This window comes from Ceratotherium simum, chromosome 22 (genome assembly GCF_057802395.1).
Source record: "Ceratotherium simum simum isolate JZ-2026a chromosome 22, ASM5780239v1, whole genome shotgun sequence".
NCBI classification, from domain to species: Eukaryota; Metazoa; Chordata; class Mammalia; order Perissodactyla; family Rhinocerotidae; genus Ceratotherium; species Ceratotherium simum.
In genome coordinates this window covers 39,401,862-39,424,469 of record NC_141921.1, presented here as the reverse complement: position 1 = coordinate 39,424,469, position 22,608 = coordinate 39,401,862, and the positions used below count along the sequence as shown (strand labels likewise).

Here is a 22,608-nt window from a genome sequence, read left to right as displayed (position 1 = left end):
CATACAGTGCCTGTGAATAATTCAAACCAAAAGCCCAGGTTTTCCACATATATGTCAGTTGTTTTTTAAGAAGGCAAACCCTCACATAATCTCGTTACTATTAAAAGTTTGCTCCCACATTAAGCAGATACAAAACATTTCATAATAAAGGCAGCCCTATTTCATGCAGACCCATTCTAAATCGTAGATTGGAGCAAGGTGAGATTTACCAAAATTTTTAAAGTAATTAGCTGCTTTATAAGGAAGACTAAGAATTTGGCAAACCAGAGCATCTGCAGGCAGAACTTTTTTAAGCTTCACTCTATACCCTGTCCCTAGTCTTTTGCATTCAATAAAAACAAACTATTGTACGTTCGTTGGGTCCTTCAAGGTTGCATGTGGGAGATATAGAAACCTGCCTTTCGTAAGTAGCTGGACCAAACTGCCCAACACCGACAGAAACTTAATTCTGAGCTTTAAAGAAACAAAATCATGTCATTTAAGCTGAACATCTTTACTGCCTTCAGAAACAATCTCAAAAATAAGTTATGGAAAATTTCACATTTTCTGAACCCTGAAGGTTTTTTTTTCTCAATTTCATTCTTTTTTCAAATGCCTTTTAAATTAATTCAGCGATATTCTTAAACGATGGCAAATCGACAGTATCAACTGAAGGTCTGTTCTGTACAAATCACTCTGTAACATAACAGCTTGCTGGCCTTACATTCTCAAGTGTTCTCTGCCTCCAAAGCATTGGTTTCTTAAGCCCGGCATCTGTCTTCTCTCTGCACATTGACTGATGGGAGCGGTTTCTGCATAAGGGTCTTCAGCATCATTTCAGCTAGCATTTTAGAGAAAAAGCACAAAGCACAGTCCTCCTTCTAGATTAGTGATTCTCACACTTCAGTGAGCAGAATTCCCCTGAGTGCCTGTTAAAATGCAGATTTCAGGGCCCCACTCCAGAGATCAGTTTTGCGTATCTGGCTTGGAGCCTGAGAATCTGCATTATTAACCAGCACCGCCCCCCCCCCCCATCCACTCCAGTGGTTCTGATGCTGGAGGTCCACAGCTTTGCAGTTTTAAGATGACAGACCAGACCACAGAGAGAAATCCTCTCTGGCCTCTTTCTGAAGCCCCATCCCATGGGCCTTTGGAGAAGACATCTCTCCTCTGGGCCCCCCACAGAAATGGCAGCATCAAGATCTCCCTGCCAGTTCCCATAAAGCAGAGTCACAGGCGACAGCCATGGCCCAGCAGCTATTTTGCCAAGTCATCCATGTGATGTGCTGGCCCAGGGGGACAGGACCAGCCTCTTCCCCCCCTCGCTCTCCCCCTATCTCCGAGGACCTTTCAGGGCTGAGGCCCAGCACCATCTCCTTCTCAGCTGCTGGTCCATCCTTTTCCAAAAGACGCAGCAGCTCCAGCTGTGGTTAAATCTCCACGGGGATTCCTGCTCACCGGGTCCACCTTCTTCATTACCCCTGCATCCCTCATTGAGAACGCCAGTGTGTAACATCGAGTCGTCTCCATGGCAACCGACAGGGTGTCACAGACACAGGATTACGCCTTCACGGCGTGGGGATTCCAGAGAAGGGGTTGGGGGCGGCGCCCCCCTAAGCCCCTGACCCACATCCAAACTGCAGGGGAGGAGCCCCTCTTCCCGCCTCGGTCCCCAAACCCCAGCCCGACCTCTCCCGCTCAGCTGGCACCGTGAGGACGGCGAGAGGATGGATTTTTACTGGGCCCCTCAACCTTACAGAGGGAATGGTGGCGGGCTCGGCGCTCCCGGCACTCCCGGCACACTTGAGCCCCAGCGCTGGCGACGGGGCGCGCGCGGGCTGCGCGGGGCGGGGCGGGGCGGGCCCCGCGAGGGGCGTAAGTCCCACCTTCGGGGGCGGCGCCTGGCGCCGGGGAGTGTCAGGAAGAGGAAGAGCGCGGCCAGAGGCGGTGCGGGCGCGCGGCGAGCAGGGGCCGGGCCGAGGCGAGCGCCGCGCGGGCCACCATGGCCACGGACGAGCTGGCCAGCAAGCTGAGCCGGCGGCTGCAGATGGAGGGCGAGGGCGGCGGCGAGGCCCCGGAGCAGCCCGGGCTCAACGGCGCGGCGGCGGCGGCGGCGGGGGCGCCCGACGAGGCGGCAGAGGCGCTGGGCAGCGCGGACGGCGAGCTGAGTGCCAAGCTGCTGCGGCGCGCCGACCTCAACCAGGGCATCGGCGAGCCCCAGTCGCCCAGCCGCCGCGTCTTCAACCCCTACACCGAGTTCAAGGAGTTCTCCAGGAAGCAGATCAAGGACATGGAGAAGATGTTCAAGCAGTGAGTGCCCGCCCGACCCAGCCCCACCCACCCCGCGAGCCGGCCTCGGGCCCGGGACTCCCGACCCCGCGCCGCCCCGGGACCCCCGCTGCCAACCGAGCGCCCCCGAACCCCGACACACCAGGGATGGGGACCCCGCGGCCCCTTCCGGACAACCACGAGGCTCCAGGACCTCCTTCCCCCCACGCATGTGGGTCTGGGGACCCCCGGCCCCTGGCACGCGACCCCTCCTCGTGGTGACGCCGCCCCCAGTACACCATCCGCGCGCACACGGAGTGGGAGACCGCGCGGGTCCTTCCAGATAATCACGAGTCCCCGCGAGCCCCCACTACCCCCGCACACACGGCTCTGGAGACTCTGGGTCTCCGGCCTAGGACCCCTTCCCAGTTAGTGACGCTCCCCCACCCCCCGCACGCCGAGACTGAGGACCCATGGCCTCCCTGTCCCGCTCCCCAGCTACTCCACTTCCCCACCCCCATCCCAACATGCTGGTCAAAAACACCCACCCCCCAGCGCCTTAACAAAGGTGACCATTCCCTGCACCCATGCCACACACACTCCTTTTGCTGGGGTCCTTTCATTTCCTCTGCTTATCACAATCCCCCTCAACATAGGTTCTGGCAGCCCCCTCCTTCCCCTCCAGTTAGTCAGCATCTGCTAGCAAACTGTGCTCAAAGACCCTTCAGCCCCTCCCACTCTTACCCCCATCCACTGTTAGCCAGGACCCCAATCCTTGACCCTCAGGTAGTCTCCCTAGGGAGGGACCCTTCCATCCCTGCCCCCCACTCTGCAGGTCTGTACAACCCCCCCAAAGTCGTTTCTTCAGGGCTGAGTCCCCTCTCTCCACACGTCCCTCTCTCTTTTTGCCCTCCCTCCACCCCGCACCCAGCAGCTTTGCAGTCAGTGCCCCCCTGCTTTCTGTCGGAAGCCCCTCATCTCCCTCCCTTTCTTCCACTGGGTGCCCCCTTCCCTCCCCACACAGGGTCCCCGACACCCCACACCTTCCCATCTGACTTGCCTGGTTGTTTTCATTCCTACCCTTTACGCCGTATAATTCCACACCCTGCTCTCAGCAAGTTGGACGGTCACCCCCAGGCCTGTGGCCTCAGCCCTCCCCCCCCAAAAAACTTAAAATCTCTGTGGAGGGACCAGAGAGAAGGGGCTCCAGGTCCCCTTCTGTTCCATCTGTGGGTCCACCCAGTTGGGATTGAGATGGTCAGCCAACTCTCCCTCCCTTGGGGACCCTTCCCCGCCTCCTGTTGCCCATCCCCCTGCCACTGGCTCCTGGAGGGGGAGCAGCCCAGGGGTATGGTCTGGAGGGGATCTGGAAGGGGGTAGAACCATGCTGGGGCCAAGTCTCGGGTGAGGGAGTCAGGAGGTCTTGTCCTCCCGCCACAGGCAGCCCAAGGCCAAGGGAGGGGTGCTGGCCCCACCTTGCCTGGGGCAGGAGGTCGGGCAGGCTGGGGCTGTGTGTCCAGACAGCGAGCAGGAAGCCCAGGAAGGGGGTGTTTTGCAACCGCACAGCTTGAGAAAGGCTCTTTCCCACTTCTCACAGCTCGCTGCCACTGCCGCTTCTGCATTTGGCCCCAGTGCAGGGGAAGAGGTTTTTGGTTCTCCAGCCTAGATGGCTGGGAGCCCCATACTTTTCCAAGGGTCAGCCTGGGGGGAAACTGAGTCCTTAACCTTGCTCTGGGCCTCTGCGTGGAAGTCTCTGGCCCCTGAGGAGCCGTCTCTTTGACACTAGGGTCTTGGTTGGGAGTTCTTCTAAAGTTTTTTCCCTGGCCAGAGACTGGTGCCGTCAGGAGAGCAGGATTTCCAGGATTCCAGCCCGTATAGCTTGAAAGCTTCTTGAGCCCAGGGCAGGTTACACCCTCACTGCCTGGAACTTCCTTGTAGAGCCATTCTCCCAGGGAGGGCAGGGGAGACGATCCCTGCATTGACAGGATCCCTGCATTGACAGTGCGGAGGCACTAGGAGCTCCTTAGTGGATTCCTCCCAGCGTCCCCATGACACGGAACTGTAATCATCACCAGGGCACAACTGGGCACAGAGAAGTTAAGTAACTTGCCAAGACCACACAGCTAGAAAATGATGGAGCCGGGATCTGAACCCAGGTCTGTGACTCTGAAACCCATGTTCTTCCCTTCTGGGTTTCCTGTCACAGAGATCTGTTTCCACGTGGGAAAACACACTCCTCCAACACCCCCTTCCATGTTCATGGCTGATTTTCCGCCTCGTGGACCCACTGCCAGCCCGCATCTTCTTTCTCCCAGAGTCCTCCTTCTCTTGGGCTTCCACAGCATCCCTCCCCCTGCCAAAAAAAAAAAAAAGATGGAGCTGTTTGTTTGGGAGAGCCCAGACACCCCAAATGAGCAGGCACTTGCGAGGCTGCAGCTTGATTGGAAGGGACGCGTGGCTAGAGGAATGGTCTTGAAGCTGTGTTTGTTGAGCAAGCTCACTTTTTACAGAGGCATTTTTGGTGTTACTTTGATGAGGGGTAATTTGATGAAGACTGGGGGGAGCTGAACCCCTGCAAGCCACCTCTTGGCTTTGCTGCTGCTTGGTGGGGCGTCTGGAGGGGTGAGGCGGGCAGGAAGGGGCCAGGGAGCTAGACTTCGAGGGAAGGAAGTGCCGCCCGCTGGGGGCCCTGGCGAGGATGGAAAGCTACAGATTTTGTATTCAAGGAAACAAGGCTTCACTGTGCCAGCCCAGCCCAGCCCAGCCTGGCCGACTCCCGGCTGTGAACAGCCAACAGACAGGCTCTCGTGGAGGACAAAACCCTCGTTCTGCTTCTGCTGTCCGAGCGGGGCTGCAGCCTCCTGGCTCCAAGCAGGCCTGAGGATCACAGCCAGGGCTCTGCTGAGAGACTTCCCCCCTGGGCTCCGGCTCCTGTGGCCGGGAGGAGGGAGCCCGGCCCTCCTGGGAAGCCATCCACCAGAGCTGTGTGCAGGAGACAGGAGAGATCAGAGGCAACTGGGAGCTGGCCTTTCCTTGGAGGCCAGGAGCTGGGAAGCCTGGGCTTCTGTCCTGGCTCTGCCACTGAATTACCCAATCTGCTTGCCCTCGCTGGGCCTCAGTCTTCCCATCTGTAAAAGGAGCAGGCTGTATCTGATGATTCCCAAAGGTGATTCGGCAATGCCCCTTATTTCTGACGGGTCCTGAACCCTCTGGATGGCAGCACTGTCTTCCAGGGTCTTCCGGTTCGTCAGCAGTTACTTCCTGAGGATGGAGATGGAGGGAGGATGGAGGGGAGAAAGGAAAGGTAGACAGGCTCTTCGCCATCACTGACCTCACGCTGCAGCTGGGCAGTTTCCAGAGAGGAGAGACATTGTGGGTCGACTCCAGCCTTCTCCCCATTTTAAAGAAGAGGAAACTGAGACCCAGAAAAGCACAATGACTTGCTTAGGGTCCCAGGGAGGTTTTCATTGGCTGAACCAGAGCATCTTGTCTGTACAGTGGGGATAGTGGGCCCCACTTCTGGGGGTGGGCTGGGAGGAGGTGAGATCTGGCACTGTGCCGGGCACCTGGAGGCACTGCATCAGTGGAGCCTGGACTCCATCCTCCCACCCTGTGGGGCCTCAGGCTGCGCCCATCACCTCTAAACCCACCCTCTCCCCATGTTTCTCTGCCCATCTGTCCAGGGCTGTGTCTGGAACCCTCCAGGGAAGAGGGGAATGATGTGGCCCCAGAGACCCTCAAAGGCTCAAGGTTCGAGGCTATGTGGGGCTCTGCAGGGTTTTGTAAGCCGAGACCCGCAGGAGACGTAGGCAGCCCTGTAATTCTGAACCTGCCGCGGAATCCGAGGACGATGCCCTAGTTCCCTGCTTTGCTCAGCCTGTCCCCAGCTGCATCACCTCATGACCCCTTGCGTCAGAGAGGCAGGCTTCCCTTTCCTTCTGGATGCCTCTTCCCTTCCCACCCTGTCCTCCTCTCCTCTCCACCTGCTCCGCCTCCCAGGTGTCTGCTCGGGGCCTTGCTGCTCACAGCACCTCCCCGGTCATCCTCCTGGAAGACAGTATGGTGCAGTGGTTGGGAGCAGGGCCTTTGGAGTCTGCGGCCCTGGGTTTGAATCCCAGCTGTGGGCCCTAGGGCAAGGCACTTAAACCTTTCTGAGCCTGAATCCCTCACCCTAGAACAGGGAGAATAATAGCACCCACCTCACAGGGTTATGAAGTGCTTAACCCAGCGCTTGGCGCAATTTAAGTACCTATTAAGTTCCCCAGCCCTGGCAGGGCTTGTGTGGGCTGGCACAGAGGTATCGCCACAAAAGCCCCTGGCTGCCTCCACTTACCCCCCACAGAGCTGCCCGGCTGGCAACAGCCCTCTTGCTTTGGGCTGGACTGAGGACACCGCAGGAGAGCCCTCCTTTTTTCCTGCCGCCAGACACTCTGATTGACAGCTACATACGGCTTTGATAAATAACAAAAATGGGGAAACAAATTCATTATCCGTTAATTACATGGAAGGCAGGTGGCGGAAAAAAGTGAAGAACAGTCGGCAGCTCTGGATGATCCAAAACTGGGACCCCAGCGCCTGGCTGCTGCTGCCCTGCGGGGTGACTCTGGGCCAGCGCTCAGCTTCTTGGAGCCTCAGGGTTCCCTGGGAAAGAATCTACCTGGTAAAGTTCTGAGGATCGGGTTTAAAAAGTCCTGAGCCTTTGTGAAGCGTCTACCATCATGTCTGGTCTGTGGGCTGTTAAAAACAGAGGATGTTTTTGAAAAACATGAAGGCCACTCGGTTGATCATTCATCCAACTGATATTTTATTACGTTTCTGCCAAATGCAAGTTCCAGAGACTTAAGGAAAGGATAAAGTTCCTGCCCTCAAGAAGCTTAAAGTCTCATAGAGAGCAGTGGTGTATAGGGGCCTTTGAGGGCAGAGAGGATGGGCCCACAAGGCTAGAGGTGGAAGCTTCCCTTTATTTCTACCACGAGGACTGAGAGTTCACATGAGAGATGCCGTGATGATGTGCTCTCCACAGCCAGCCCCCTGCCTCCACACCCTCTCCTTGTTCAATGGAGCCACCAGGTCCAGTTGCTCCCGAAGGAGCCTGTGCTATTTCAGGAATTGAATTTAATCCTCACCCAGCACAGTGAGCTGGGTACTATCATTATCCCCATTTGCCAGATGAGGAAATTGAGGCTCAAAGAGGTTGTCACTTATCTAACATCATAATAAGTGGCAGAGGCAGGATTAGAACCAGGTCTGCCTACAGGGAGCTCCAGAGGCCAAGTGAGGGCTGGTTATGGTGGGGAGCAGGGGGGCTCTCAGAGCCTCGGTGGGAAGCCCGCTGTGGGGATGCAGAGGGTGGGTCCTTCCACCTGCAGCGGCAGGAGCCTGGCTTCCTGGGGAGATGCCCCACCCCTGGGGAGGGAGGATTTCCCAACCTCATTCCTCGCCCTCTTCTCTTCCTACTTCCCCTCTGACTCTGAGTCACCTCTCCTCTCCCTCCGCCCCTGGGAGACTTTTGGTTCCCCATTGCTTTGCACCTTCTTGCCTGCCAGTCTCGTCTCCTCCGTGCCCTCTGGGTCCAAGGCCAGGCTTCAGCGGTAAGAGTCCAGGCTCTGGGCGAGCAGGTCCTGCTGTGTCCCAGGAGGCTCTTTCTGGAAGGCCAGCTCAGCCACAGGAGGCGGAGTCTCTCTGTGACCTCAGCAGGGACAGTCCGCACACCCTCCAGCAGCCAGTTCCTTCTGGCCGCCAGCACCCTTCTCCTTGGCTGACTTCCGCTTTTCAAGGACTGCGGAGAAACGAGGTTTCCGTGCCAGAAAGGTGTGGCTAGATGGGAGCCAGGCCCAGGGATTTCTGAGCTGTGTGGAGACCCCCCTCGAGGCCCTTCCCAGCGGCCCTCTGCTGGTTGAGAGGGCCACTGGCCGCCCCTCTAAGATTATCATCACCCATTTCACAGATAAGAAGACTGGGTCCCAGAGAGGTTTACACGACTTGTCCAAAGTCACACAGCTACTAAGGAGCGGAGACAGGATTTGAACTTGGGTCTGTCTGACTCCAAGTCCCTTGCTCCCATGGGACCCAAATAGAGCAGCATAGCATCACCCAGGAGCTTGTTAGAAATGCAGATGCTGAGGTTCCACCCGACCAACTGGATCAGAATCTGCATTTTAACAAGATTCACCAGGTGTGCACATTGAAATTTAAGAAGCGCCCGGTCACCCCCAGCCATCTCCCCACCGCGTGCCTAAGGTTGACCTTCAGGTAAAGCACGTTGCTCGGTCTGAGCGGTAGGGGATAAGAAGACGAGTGGAGGGAAGATTAAGTTAAACAATAAACACTGGGTTATATTAGACATTCAGTAAATGTTCGTTGCAATCACTGTTATAACAATGATTATTATTAAGAGCAGGCAGGGAAGGAGGCAGGGCGGGGGAGAGCTGGTGGAAGTCCCACTGCTGGTGCCACGAGTGCAGGGATGTGCCCCTCCTGGGCTGGGGTCCCGTATGAGGTGGTTGAACCTGAGCTTAGGATGTCCCCGAGCCCTGACGGCCCCTGGCAGATTGCCATCCACTCCCACTTGATCCTCAGACTCACTGAAAAGCCATGGGGGAGCCATGAGCAACACACACACGCGCACACTCTCACACACCCTCTCCTTGGCTGACACAGGGCAACGGATCGAGTGTCAGGTTCCGCAGATAGAGCTAGAGGAAGTGGTGAGCGGCTGGGCTTTCCCCACATGAGTCAGGCCATCTGGGGTGGGGGCGTGCAGGAACCGATGGCACTGCTGAGCAGTCATCACTGAGCACGGGGGCGTCCCCCTGCGTGGGGAGGCGGGCAGGACTAAGTTGGCTATAACCGCAAGGCCAGAATTTTTCTGTTGTCCAGAACTTGCCTGCCCCAAGGGACCTGCCTTCCCATTTCACAGGACAAAGAGTAAAGGCCCAGCAGCCATTGGGGCCTCCCCAGACAGGATAGGGGAGGACCAGGTGTCTGAATGCTGAGACCACGGCCAGCTGGGCCTGGGGGCTCTGTGGTCCATAAACACCACCTTCTCCAGCTGCCTGTCCTCCTGCAGACCCCCATGGGCAGAGGGGCCATCAGCAGAGGCCTGGGATAGAATCAGAAGGGACAGAATTGGTGTCCCTTGTGTTCCCAAACCAACTGCTCCCACCCTCCCCCTGTGCAGCGGCTGTGATAACTCTTCATTCTGCCGTCAGACTGCACAGCACAGCTGGTGGCTGGGGAGGGTCGTCCAGGAGGAGCAACTTTCTAATAGACAGTTCCAAAGCCTAAGTGAGCTGCCTAAGGGACGCAGTGAGCTTCCCGTCCTCAGGTATTCCAGACACCAGGCAGGAAAACTGCATTAGGAACCTGACCCTGACAAATGGCTAAATGAGGTGGCCTCCGACACCCCTCCCAACTTGAGGTTCTCTGGTGCAGGGTCTGGAGGCATCAGGACACAGCATAGTAGTTAAAAGCACATGTTTTTCATCAGGACTGGGTTCGGATCCCAGTTGTGTTCTTGTCAGCTACGGCCTTGGCCAAGTCACTTCCTCCCTGAGCCTCAGTCTTCTTGTCTGTGATATGGGGATATTGATGCCTGCTTCACGGGGTTCTTGTGAGGATCTGGTGCAAAACCCTTGGCATGGTGCCTGGCACATGGTAAGTGCTTAGCACAGAGCAGCCACTAATGATAACATTGTTAGGAAATGGGGACAAGCTGGGGTGCAGGGCCAGGGCATTGATACCAGGCGCTGTAGGAGCCAGCCACTGCCCACCGCCGTGGCTCCTGGTTATCAGAACCGGGGAGGAGGAGGAGCAGCCAGCTGGGTGGGACCTGCTCAGCCCGAGGGGGCAGAGTCTGCCTGCGCAGTGGCTGGCTGCTCCACTTTCAAGGCCGGGAAGGGGATTTTGTCACCAGCATCCGGGGCAGCAGCTGCTGAGCCCTCCCTGTGGAGAACTGTTCGGGGGGAGGCAGGGAGGAATGTGGGCACGGTGCCAGGTGTAGCAGCCTCCCTGCGGTGCTGGGGAAAAGTGCTGAGCTCCCAGCCCGGCAGCTTTGTTACCAGTCCTGTGGAGGGAATTGGCCCTCCCAGGCAGGCCCCAACCCTGGCTCTCAGCCCAGCCTCCCCCAGCCCTGCAAGCTTGAGAACTTGGGACCATCCATGGGACCAGGAAGAAGGAAAGCTGCTAACTTTTAGAATCCTGCAGTCTACTGGCTGTGTGGCCCTGGGCTGGTTGCTGCCCACTCTGGGCGCCAATCTCCCCGCATAACATGAAGCGGGTGGGCTAGGCTATCCAGATAGATCTTGTGCTGACCCTCTTTCCCTGGATCCTCTGAGCCACCTGCACCCTCAGTTCCAGCTCAGGGAGAGGGCTGATGGATGAGAGGGTCCCCCCAGCTGGGGATGTGCCTGTTTCCAGCCTTCTTGGAACGTCATTCACTCCTATGTTGGCAGTCTCCCGCCTGCTGGTGGCAGTCTCCCCCTATGTTACTTCTGTCCCTGTCAGAGGAAGGACAGGAGAGTAATCCAGGGCTGTGGCTCCTCTCTCCCTCTGCCCAGAGAGAGAGCAAAGGCTCTGTCCTGCCATCTTTCCACCTCCCCAAGTGGCCGGGTCTTTGACTCAGGCCTAATGGGGGGGACGTAGTGGGACCTTCAGAGGAGGGGGAGATGCTGGAGGGACCTCTGGGTCGTCTTGTCCCCCCCACCGACCTCCGGGCCACTCTACAGCAAGCATTTCCGCCCAGTCATGCCCCATCAGGACTGGTGCCCAGGGGAGAAGCCATGGTATTTTTTATCATTATTATTCTTATTATTGGCACCATTTTTATATGTGCGAAGTGCTTAGTGTAGTATCTGGCACACAGAAATTCTCAATATCTGCTATTATTATAATGAAATTAGCAGGTTTTAAGCACAAACTATGTACTAGGCATTTTATATCCATAATCTCATTTAGTCTTTAATCCTGAAGGTAGATATTAAGAATAGTAATTTTTTATTATTATAGTTAGCATGTATTAATTGCTTACTGTGGGCTAGGCTGTGTGCTAAGCATCTCCTTGGATTGTCTCTTTTAATCCTTGCCTCAGTCCTGAGATGGGTCCTTTGATCCCCAGGATGTAATGGGGAAATTGAGGTTTGTGGGGTCAGGTGACTTGATCAGGGTTACCCAGCTGGCAGGTGGCAGATCTGGGGTTTGGACCCAGGTCAGTCTCAGCAGAGTTGATGTGAGCACAAACCTTCACGGTCATCTTCAGTCAGCTTAACCCTGGAACCCGGCTGATCCAGTGACCCAGAGCCCACCCTATGGATGTCCGCTCCCCGGGGGGTTCATGGGAACAACCCCGTCCAGTGTTGCCTCCTCTGGGGCCCCACCTTCCACCCCAGCACCTGGCCTCTCCCTACCCTCTGTCACCTCCCCTTGGCAATTGATCCGCTGGTACTGCGGCCAGCCCTGTATTGTCCCCCCGGGGGCCCGAGGTGGTGCCCAGACCGGTAATTGATTGCCCCTTGATTGCTGCAGGCGGCCGTTCAAGCCGCAGTTGGAGCTGCAGCCCAGCCAGGCCTGGGAGCTGCCAGAGACCGAGAAATCCAGAGCCTAAGTTTCCGTCCAAGTGTGGACACTTCATCTGTGCTTCCTCTGACACTGAGCCGGAAAGCTGTACACTTGAGCAGGCAATAAAGCTGTGGCTCAAGAGAGGCGGGTGGGGCCGTGGAGAGAGGAGAGCCTGGGAATCCGGGGATGGGGTCTGAGTCCCTGGCCTGCTGGTTATCAGGCCAGGGCCCTCCCTCTACAGTCCTTGTCCCCTAATCAGTCACATGGGAAATAACACTGACTTCCCAGGGCTGCCGAGCGCAGAGGTTGTAAAGAGAAAATGCCTGGCACACAGTAGGAGCTTAAGCAAGGTAACGAAACCTCATTGTAGGGGTGGCAGCCACTGTCTCTGGAGCCACTGCATGTGCCAGGCCCTATGCTGAGAACTCAGTCGGTCCTCACGGTGACCCCATGAGAGGGGCGCCATTGTGCCAGGCTTCTCAGCCTCAGCCGGGGGCTCAAAGGGCTCAGTCTGCTGGAACGCAGGCCGTCTGCTCCGTGTGATTTGCCCCAGCAATGGCTGACTCCCTCACCAGGCTGCCCCAATACTGTCACTGAGGGTCGTGCTGCAGCGCCCAGCCCCTTACAGGCAGCACACAGGCTCCCAAGATGGAGGAGGGGCCTCTGCCGTGCCCCCCAACAGGGCCCCTCCAGCTCTGAGTGGAGCTTGGACCACGGGACCGTACTCCGGCCTGACCCTCCCGAGCCCCACAACCCTCTACCACATGCTCTCACATCTGCTTCTGCCCCAGCTGTGGCCACTGCCCACAGGGACCACTGACCCCTCCACCCCCATTCCAGCCCCCTCACCCCACGATGGGGAAGAAGGCCTCAAGACCCTCTGTTCCCTGCAGGGTTCCCAGAGACCCATCGGGCACTGGGGGCTTCTGAGATCCCTGTGCTGCGTCACTTTCAACCACTGACTCACTTGCTCGTGAACTATTTATACCCCTCACACAAATGCTCCGCTCAGCGCTCCCGGCAGACATCTCTGTTCTGCTGGCGGCTCCAGGACATGTGGAGGGGGCTGGGCACAGAGCAAATGTTCAGGTTTATGAGCCCAACAGATGTGGGGTGGAAGCCCAGCTCCTTCCTTTACTGCTGTGTGACCTTGGGGTCGTCACTTAACCTCTCTGAGCCTCCATTATAAAATAAGGTTATTATGAAGATTAAGTAAAATAAAGTATGTAAAGTTCCCAGCATAAAGATTTCAGAAAGTGGTTGCTATTAGAAGTCCAAAGTCATGTGAAGCTTGTGTATAACTAGAGATGGGAGGGAAAGTGGGGAGCCCTGAGGAAGGCACAGGAGTGAGGTGTGTGTTTATGCAGGACTCCAAGTCTCCAGGAGATCGGTTTCTGGAACTCAGCCCCTCTATGTCACACTACTGTCACCAACACTGTCACACAGTCAGCTTGAAGTTTTGGGGACTGTACTAGGATTCTTTAGACTCAGAAGGCCCATTTTGCCTGAGACCCCTCTCCCCAGCCCACCAGGAGACAGGGCTGGTGTTTGGTTAGCCTGATAAGAGGGCCCGGCTGTGCCGTGTGAACAATGCCCACGTCTGCCATGCTGCCTGCTCCGGGCACCAGTGGTACCGTCCCAGCTGGGGGACGGGGCCTGGAGGCCACCTCTGACCCAAGTTCTTACCACAAGGAGGCTGGTCGAGAGGGATGTTTATACTCCGCCCCCCACGCCATCCCTGTCTCTGCCAGGCCATTGGTGGTAGGAAAAAGAAGCCTGAAATGTGCAGGGCAGGGACACTGTCATCACCTAATCAGTGTTCCAGGCCTTTCCAGCCACCCAGCCATATCCCCACCACTCATTGTAGGCATTCTGCACAACCTGTTCCCTGGACACACCCTGGCCGCCTCCTAGAAAGCTAGAAGTAGGCTTCCCTTCTGTGACCTCTGGCCCTGCCCTGTGACACGTGGTACCTTCTGCCTCCCTCCTGGGTGGGGACAGGGAGTCCATCGAGTGCCCGTGGAGATGCCGGTAAGCCAGCTGGTCCTGGAGATGGTCAGTGAGCGCTAACGTCAGAGCCCACCCTCCCCATCCGCACCCCCATGGTATTGTGAATTCTTTCTCCCTGCTTGTTTATGTCACATTCAGTACAGGGAGGCTGTGACACATTCAGCTTCCTTGTGTAGCAGACTTGTCCAAAAGTTAGTACTGTTCAACATGTGGGAGGCTGCCAGGCCGCGTGGTGAGTTCCCCATCAGCAGAGGTAACCACGTAGCAGCTGGGCCACAAATGGGGCCTTCGCCTGGGCCAAGGTCTCTTCCAGCTGTGACGGAGTGATGTATTGATGAGCAGTGCCCCCTGAGTTCCCAGGCTCCTGCCTTCCACCTTGTGACTGCTCTGACTGGTCAAGCATGAGGTGTCAGGATGTCCTCGGGCCTCTCTCTCTGTGCCCACAGGTACGATGCCGGCCGGGACGGCTTCATCGACCTCATGGAGCTAAAGCTCATGATGGAGAAACTCGGGGCCCCCCAGACCCACCTGGGCCTGAAGAACATGATCAAGGAGGTGGACGAGGACTTGGACAGCAAGCTTAGCTTCCGGGAGGTGAGCCCTGCTCCCCGGGGGGCGGCTCCTGAGGGCTGGGCGCTGGGGAGGGACTAAGCCCCTCTGCCACTGAGCGGCATGGTCCTCGAACAGCCGCTGTTGAATGTTGAGGCCCCAGCGGGATCCTAGAGCGGGCACTGGGGGCTTCTGAGATGCCTTAAGTGCGAAGGAGGGACATCCATTGCTTCATGTAGTGAGCACTTACTGAGTGACTTCTGTCACAGACGCTGTGTGGGCTCTGGCAGTACAGAGAAAGGCCCTGTGCTGCAAGGGTCCTGGGGTCAGAGGGAGATGCGTGAAGAGTGAAATAACAGGGTGCTGTGATGCAGGAGAAGCAGGGACAGACGGAGGGAGTGACACGTCCTGCAGGCCGGAGAGGAGCCAGGCCCTGGGCTCGGTGACGTCACACTCTGGATCCCACTCGGTCCTCACTCTGACACAGGAACCACGAGCAGGCCTGTTGATGGAAGAGGAAACGGAGGCTCAAAGCCAGATAGCAGTGGGACCGGACCCCAGGCAGCAAACGGTTAAATGCCAGGGTCAAGGCTCAGACTGGGCCTTAGAGAACCAGCCAGAGCATAGAGAAGGAGGGACAAGAGAAAGGTGGGGGGAGGGGGCACCTGGGAGAGGACAGTCCCAGGGAGGAAGGTGCAGGCAGTGCGGAGTAATGGTTTGGAGTCGGGACATGGGTTCAAATCCTTCTTCCATCACTTTCTAGGGCTGAGATTTGGGGCAGGTTTTTTCTTGTTTCTGAACCGTCCTCATTCTGTAAAATGGGCACAGTCATGTACCTTTAGGACTCAGTAAATGGAATTTAGAGTGGATTCTTTTGGGGAACAGAGGAGACAAAGATAAGAGACTCTTGATGGGACCTGAGCATGGGCAGAACATGCCTGCAGTAGCCCCGGATCCTGGGAGGGCAAGAGGTGGGTCACCTAGCCTCCCACTGTACAGATGGGCAAACTGAGGCCCAGAGAGGGAGGGGCACAGGGGCCTGTGCAGGGACACAGAGCACGGAGTGGGGAGAACCCAGACCTCTGGCTCCCGGTCCTATGAGTGCCCCTCTTTTTTCTCCAGAAGGCCTGAGGCTGGGCCTGGGTGTGGCCAGGGACTCCGGCCCCTTTCTCTCTCTCCCTGACCCCACGCACTTTTCTCCCTGCGCAGTTCCTCCTGATTTTCCGCAAGGCAGCGGCTGGGGAGCTGCAGGAGGACAGCGGGCTGCACGTGCTGGCCCGCCTCTCCGAGATTGACGTCTCCACCGAGGGCGTCAAGGGGGCCAAGAGCTTCTTTGAGGCCAAGGTGAGGAACCGGAGGATGTGTGGAGCCCAGGGTGGGGGGCCTGACCCTGGCTCGAGGAGGGTGGTGACTGGGCTATAACAGGACCCTGCGTTAGCTCAAGGGCCAGCACTTCCCCTTCCTGTCCCTGCTGAGGCTGCAGACAGGAGACAGGAAGCTGACACCCCGGCCAAGCTGGGCAAGGCCCACAGTGTGCCCTCCTGGCTCTGTCCCCTCCCATCCAGGCTGTGATCTTTTCCAGCTTCCACTTTCTGTCCCTGTGCCGGGGGTGGGTAAGGGGTAGGTACTGTCAGAGAGGGGACAGGGACCACTTTGAGCTGCCCCTGGCACACAGAGCCACTACCCCCAAAGGACTGGGCCTTAAAGGTGGCCTCAGGAGACAGCAGAGCAGGCCCAGAAACACAGCACTGACTCCCGGGGCCTCTCAGAGACACCAGCCCCGCCAGCCCTAGCCTGTAGGGAGGATGATGAGCCCCAGAAGCCACCTACATGCACAGCACCCTTCCCTTTCATCACACATTTAGATGGAAGGGACACATATGGCTCCTGGGTCCTGCCCCCCCAGGGCACCTGCCTTTCCATGTTTCTCCCTCTTCCCATGTGAGCTAAGGACGTTCCTTCTCAATGCTGCTCCCACCTCCCTTTGGGCTTCTAGGGTTGATGGGATGTTTCAGGTTCATCAGTGGGACCAGGTGTGCAGCTGGGCTCCCCAGGACGGGAAACGGGGTGAGGATGGCAACCTCAGAAGCTCCCACATCGAGGAGCCATGCCATGCAGCAGCCACTGAATGTGCCTTATCTCTTTTAATCCTCCCAACAGTCCGTGAGGTCAGAGTTATTGAGCAGCAGGCTCTAAACGGAGAAACTGAGGCTGAGAGAGGTGAATGCAGTGCCCGCCCCAGGGCCAGAGCTAGTGAGAGGCAGAGCTGTGCGTGCGTTGGTGGGAGGGGCACAGCAGAACTGCAGGCTGGAAGGACCCCAGAGCAAGCCCACGGTGGAGGCGCAGAGACCCCGCCCACCGTGACCCGCCTGGCCCCCTCCCCCCAGGTCCAGGCCATCAGTGAGTCCAGCCGCTTTGAGGAGGAGATCAAGGCAGAGCAGGAGGAGAGGAAGAAGCAGGCGGAGGAGATGAAGCAGCGGAAAGCAGCCTTCAAGGAGCTGCAGGCCACCTTCAAGTAGCGAGGGGCTGGGCCTGACCGCACGGCCCTGGCTCCAGTGCCCCATCCAGCAGGCGAGGGCGGGCACACTGGAGGCCGAGCGTGAACCCTCGGCTCTGTCTGAAGGGACAATCCTGAAAACCTAACACACCTGTGCACGGAGCCAGTTGAGGGCCTCACACAAGTGGTCCAGCCTCTCCCCGCTCCTTTCTGCTGTTCCTGAGGCCACGACACCAGCTCTGGCTCCCTGCCCGGCCCGGCCCGGCCCTCCCTGGCAATTCCTGAGTCTCTCTCACACCCCGGCTGCCCCGCTGCCTGCTCCAGTGCTGCTTGATGCTCCAAGCCCAGCTCCTGGCTCTAGGGTGCTCCCTGCCCCCCCCACACCTCCCCTCCCCTGTGCCTCTCCCTTTTCACCTCCTCCCCCACCCAAAGGCCACCTGCCCTTAACCAGCAGGCTGCACTGGCCCTGGGGCCCTCTGAGCCCCTTCCTAGACTGGGGTGTGACAGATGGCAAGAAGTGTGGCCGGCTCCATAGAGCTGGGCCTAAGGAGCTGATCAGAGGCACAGGGGCTCCCACCCCCAGCAGCTGTTCCTCCAGCCCTGCCTCCCCTCTGCTGAAGTCAAGGCAGGAGGCATCCATCTTGGCAAAGGGACCCAGGCCCCTGGCGCCCCATGCTGACTTGGAAACCCCAGCTCTCTGGGCCCAGCCAGGCAGGGTGAGGGGCAGCTGTGCCAATCTACCTCACGGGTTCACACTCTGCCAGCCATGCCATGGATCATGGGCAGGGAAGGCTCTGGGGGCAGAAACAGCACTCCCTCGTCCCCCCAGAACAGCCTGAGGGTCCCAGGGGCTCTGGAGAGAGCAGGGTGGGGAAGAGGGACTGGCCCTTCATAGGGAAGGAACCCAGCGCCCATCTCCATTCTCCAGGAGGCGTCCAAGAAGTGCTTTAAGTGGTTTGCGTGGACCAGGCGGTGGAGAACAGGGGGCCTCGTGCAGCTGTTTCACGCCATCCTTCCCCCGGTGATGTCCACCACCTTGTCACCAGCCCTGTCCCATCGCATACACCCCGTGAGGAAGCATGGGGACCCCAGCCCACCCTGTGCCCTTCTCCAGACAGGCCTTAGCCACGCCCATGCCACTGGCCTGGTCCCACGCAGCTCCCAATGTGCTGGCTCACCCATGTGCGTGTCTGTGTGTGTGTCTGTGTCCATTGCTGTCTTGTGAAACTGTGCCCGTCACCCAGTCCAAACGAGTGAGCGGCCATTGAGGCCACAGTTATGCAACTTTCAGTGTGTGTCATGACAGTGTCACTGCTTTTTAAACTGGATAGCTCTTTATTTTAGTAAAATGCCCCAAGAGTCGCTGAGGCTCCTGTTGGACTTGCAAAGATTTTATTTTTTTGGCCTTAGGATCTGCAGAGTTTAGGAGGTACCGACCCCAGTGCAGCAGCCCTGTCCCTGGACTGCATTTGCCTTAGCAGATATGTTTATACAGATGAGTATAACAAGGTCTTTTTCTTTTGGTGTAGTGCTTTTTATTTTTTTCCTCCCTCTCACCCCAAAAAAAGAAAAAAAAAAGCTACTTCTTCATTTGGTGGTACGATTATTTTTGTTAACTAAAATAAGATAAAATTCTATATTCTTATGTGTGTGTGGTTCTTGTTGGTTGATGGGGGAGGGAAGGGGCGGGGAAAGGAGGGGACAGGGACAAGGTCACCTGGACACTAGGGCAGCATTTGCTCAGGTGGCTCCTGTGTCATGTCAGATGCCAGGGAGAAGAGGGGACCCTCCCTGATGGGAGAGGTTGAATTTCATGCCCAACTGCTATCACTAGGCACTAGGCTAAGCCCTTTGCACATATTAACTCATTTAATCCTCACAACCAGCCCGTGAGGGGGGTGCTATTTTATTCCCAGACAGGAACAGGGAGACCCAGAGAGTCCCCTAGAGGCACACAGGCCTGCCGGGCGGCAGGGGGCAGGCCTGGGTGCTTCAGGCCCTTCCCCCTGGGCCCCCACCCATCCAGCCACCAGGCCTGGTGAGTTAAGAGGACGGCACTCAGGGGGAGTGGCACCAAGGCCACAGGGATTCTGGATTGATGCTCCCTAGGCCCCCCCAGACTCTCCCACACACACAGAGACACCCCCAGCCTCCCCCACCACACACACAGGCTAGGGTATTGGGGTGACGAGGAAAGATCAGGGTGCGCCCTGTGTGGCTTTGGACAGATCAGGCTCCTACTGGGTCTCAGTCTCCCCATCTGTTTGATGCGAGGGTGGTCTAGGTTCTCAAGGTCTTCCCAGCCCTATGGTTTCCAGGTAGGGTGCCCCCATCTCCCAGGTGCAACCTGAGTGGGGTGCAGGTGGGAATTTGGGATTAGGCTGGGCATCGCTGCCCCCACGTGGACATTGCTGGTACTACAGCGGCCACTCTGCCCTCTGCCTCTGGCTTCCTCACAGGGAGGGCTGTGTCCTTGAAGTGTTTTTCCTCAGGAATGCCACCACCACATGCCACCCAATCCCTGAGATGCCACCATCATTAACACAGCATGTTAGGCATTGCCTTTCCATACTCCTTCCCCAAGGGAAGAACATCAGAACCACTACCGTCCTAGCGCATAAGGGTCTCAGAACCCAGGGACAGAGGATGGTGACAGGAAAGGGCTAAGAGTCAGGCTCAAGAGCCCCCACCCAGCTGGCCCAGCAGTGAATACAGACCTCAAGCCTTCAGCATGTGAGAGACTGGCCGCTGTCCCACTCCAGGGCCCTCCACCAACAGGTCTCAGTGGGGAGGGGACCCTCGGCCCTGGTCTGTGCAAGACCCCCCCACTCCCAGCCGGGGCAGAAGGGGCAGGCTGAAGAATGAAGAGGCCTGAAGTGATTTAGGGGCCAAGAGTGAGAGAGGGAGACGGCTCCTTAAAACCCTTCCCAGGTCCCGCCCTCTCAGTAAGCTGTCCCTCCACTGAGTCCAAGCCCCTGTAACCAAACACCAACCCCCTCACTCAGCCCCACTGAACCCACTCAGTGAACCCCCAGTACTTCCACCTGGCTTTGAGGAGAAACCCTGCCAGCCCCGAGGCTGGCCCCTCAGTGGGCCTCACCCAGGATGTAACAGCTGCCAGCCGAGAGTCCTGTCCCCGTGACTAAAACTGTCACGACTAGGTGCCACAAGAAACTCAAAGGTGGGTTTGGAAGCAAACAACTGTTTTTTCAAGTTGTTTCTTCTCCTTTTCTGTGTTAAGGAGCTGTAACCACCAGCTGTCCTGAAACTAACCAGGCCTCACCACAAGAGCTCCCCCCATGACCTTTGCCTTTAATACAAAGATCTCGCCAGGAGGAGCTTAAGCCTCATTATGTGGAAGCATGTTCTCCAACTGAGCCTGTGCAAGCGAATACCCACCTCTCCCTTTTGAATATTCATTCCCCAACCAAATAAAAGTTCCTGCTTCCCTTTGTTCGGGGACGCCATGACTTTGGAAATGATTCCTCATGGCCTCCTATTTGCTGCAAATACACTTTACTTTGTGAGACAACTTCCACTGGTGTAGAGTTTTATTTAACCCACCAGGAGGCAAGCCCACTTGGTTCAGTAACACAACTATAGGCCCAAGTCAGTGCACCTGCCCTGTTTCTCAGGCTCTCATCACCCCCTACTCCTCACCTTGGCATTGCTTCTCCTGAGTTCCCCCTCCCCTCAGCCCAGCCTCCACCAAGTCACCCATGGTGATTTTTACAGCACAGTCTAGCCCTGAGGGGCTGGGGGACACTGAGTTCCCAGATCCTGGAAGGTCCCACTCCAGGCCATGCAAAACACGAGGTTCAGCAGCATGGGGGGTGGGGCTTTTAGCATCCTCACGCTCACAACTCCAGAAGTTTATTTTGAATATGGAATCTGCAGAGATTCCCAGCCCGCACCCCATCAAGCTCCAACCCAGAACTAACCTCTTCTTGTTCAGGGCTCCCAGACCTTGGCCTGGAACTCTCCAAGGAACACTTATCACCCTGCCTGGCAGGGAGCTCCAGCGGTGCTGAACAGGGTCTTCTCATCTCTGTAGTCCCAGCCCAGCACAGAGCCTACACATAGTAGGTGCTTTATGTAGTATGTGGGGGGAGTGAATGAATGAATGAATGGCTTCGGTGTACACGGTATGTCAGTGCCTCACAGTTTGGGCAAACAAGAGTCACATCTTTAAGGACTCAAGCTAATCCAGCTCCAAGCCCCCTCCCCTCCAGTCACAGGAAGTCCTCTCCCCCAGGGCTCCCCTCTGCAGATATTCGTGAGCCTTCCCGGGCTGCTTCTTCAGTCTTGGTCACCATGGCCAGAAAATTAGGTCAGCCACTCACGTGTCCCCACCATCACTTAGGCAGTCTGAGCCACTGGAGTGATGGCGTCCTCGGACCGGCCGCCCCTTGCACCAGGGCCAGGTCAGGAGGGGCTGGCACTAGCCGTGCACACGCCCAGAGATGCTCCCTCCTCCGCCCAGTTGCTCCCAGTGAGAACACAGTTTTCTCCTTGGCTGCCCCAGGCCACAGCTAAAGGCACTTCCAGGGCCCAGAGAAGGCGCTCACGCTGCCCCACAAAACATTCCCCCAGGTCTCTCTCTGCCACTCAGTCGTGCATAACCCGACATGAGGAGGGGCACAGCCAGGGCCAATTATCCGGCAGTACAGTGGGCACAGGGCCTGGAGCCCACAATACCTCAGGGCCCACAAAAATGTTTTGGTTTCTTTTAAAATCAGCAAGAAAAAAAATGAACATAACCCAAACAGGATTATATTAGTCTTTATACTCATGTAGTCATAAAAGATAATGTTTAACACTTTTCGGTGGAGGAAGGGGCCCACAAAGGCCAAAGGGCCCAGTGACAGTCCAGACTCGAGCTTCCTCATAAGAACCAGATGACAACAACAACAGTAACAGTAACAGTAACAGTCAACACTGACACAGTGCTTGCCCTGTGCCAGGCACTCCCCACAATAGCCCTAAGAGGCAGGTACCATTTTTCACCCCCATTTTATAGATGCGGGAATGGAAGCACAGAGAGGTTGAGTCACTAGCGCAATGTCACACAGCTAGGAAGCAATGGCTCTGGGTTTCCATCCTTCAGGACTACGGTCCAACGCCAGGCCTTCAGCATCTGAAGCAGAATAAGGTGACCTCAGTTTTCTCCAAGTACAATTGTCAGTGCTGCCTTACATAAGGGCCCCACCTGGTAAATGTCTCACAACAAGGAAGTTCCCCTAAAGTTGAAGCTGTTTGCACCTTCCTGAGCAGCCAGCAACCTCCCTCCAAAAGAAGGTCAGTTTCTTTGTAAACATTCCAAAAAAAGAAAACAATTAATGACTCTTTATCTGTCACCTCACTATCTGTGCACCTGTGCAATTAAGGCTATTTTCACATTTGGGCACATGTTTGAATGTGCAGCACGTGGCTGTGCATGTGTCTGTGTATAACTGAATGCTGTATATGTATGGCAATGGTGTACGCATGTCTGTCTGTCTGTCCCTGTGTGCTCGTGTATCTCTGGGCATGTACACCTGACTGAGATGGGCACTAAGACATTGCCTTATCTCTCTGCATGTAAATCTGCAAACTCTCCACACAGAAGCCCAGTTAATCACTTTCCCAAGTTGTTCAAGAGAAACTGAGGCCTAAAGAGGTTGCCCGAGTCTGGGGTCGTCCAGCAGGTCACTGACTGACACAGAAACCAAGAGTCTTGTTTCCTGACCCCTAAACACTGCCAGCCCTCG

General features: G+C 56.8%; 1 protein-coding gene across 1 annotated transcript; it reads left to right on the top strand.

The window, feature by feature from the left end:
• Window positions 1-1,939: 1,939 nt before the first annotated feature.
• On the top strand, window positions 1,940-18,503 carry EFHD2 (EF-hand domain family member D2). The gene is made up of 4 exons (XM_087446768.1): window positions 1,940-2,289; window positions 14,259-14,406; window positions 15,571-15,705; window positions 16,749-18,503. The coding sequence occupies exons 1-4, from the start codon at window positions 1,982-1,984 to the stop codon at window positions 16,878-16,880; spliced, it is 723 nt and encodes a 240-aa protein (XP_087302894.1). The 5' UTR covers window positions 1,940-1,981; the 3' UTR covers window positions 16,881-18,503.
• The last annotated feature ends 4,105 nt before the right edge of the window (window positions 18,504-22,608 follow it).

Bases quoted from the DNA above. Each gene is read 5' to 3' on its own strand.
- EFHD2 (XM_087446768.1), top strand. From the start codon at position 1,982: ATGGCCACGGACGAGCTGGCCAGCAAGCTGAGCCGGCGGCTGCAGATG. The intron at 14,407-15,570 runs GTGAGCCCTGCT...CTCCCTGCGCAG, and splicing joins GCAAGCTTAGCTTCCGGGAG to TTCCTCCTGATTTTCCGCAA. The intron at 15,706-16,748 runs GTGAGGAACCGG...CCCTCCCCCCAG, and splicing joins AGAGCTTCTTTGAGGCCAAG to GTCCAGGCCATCAGTGAGTC.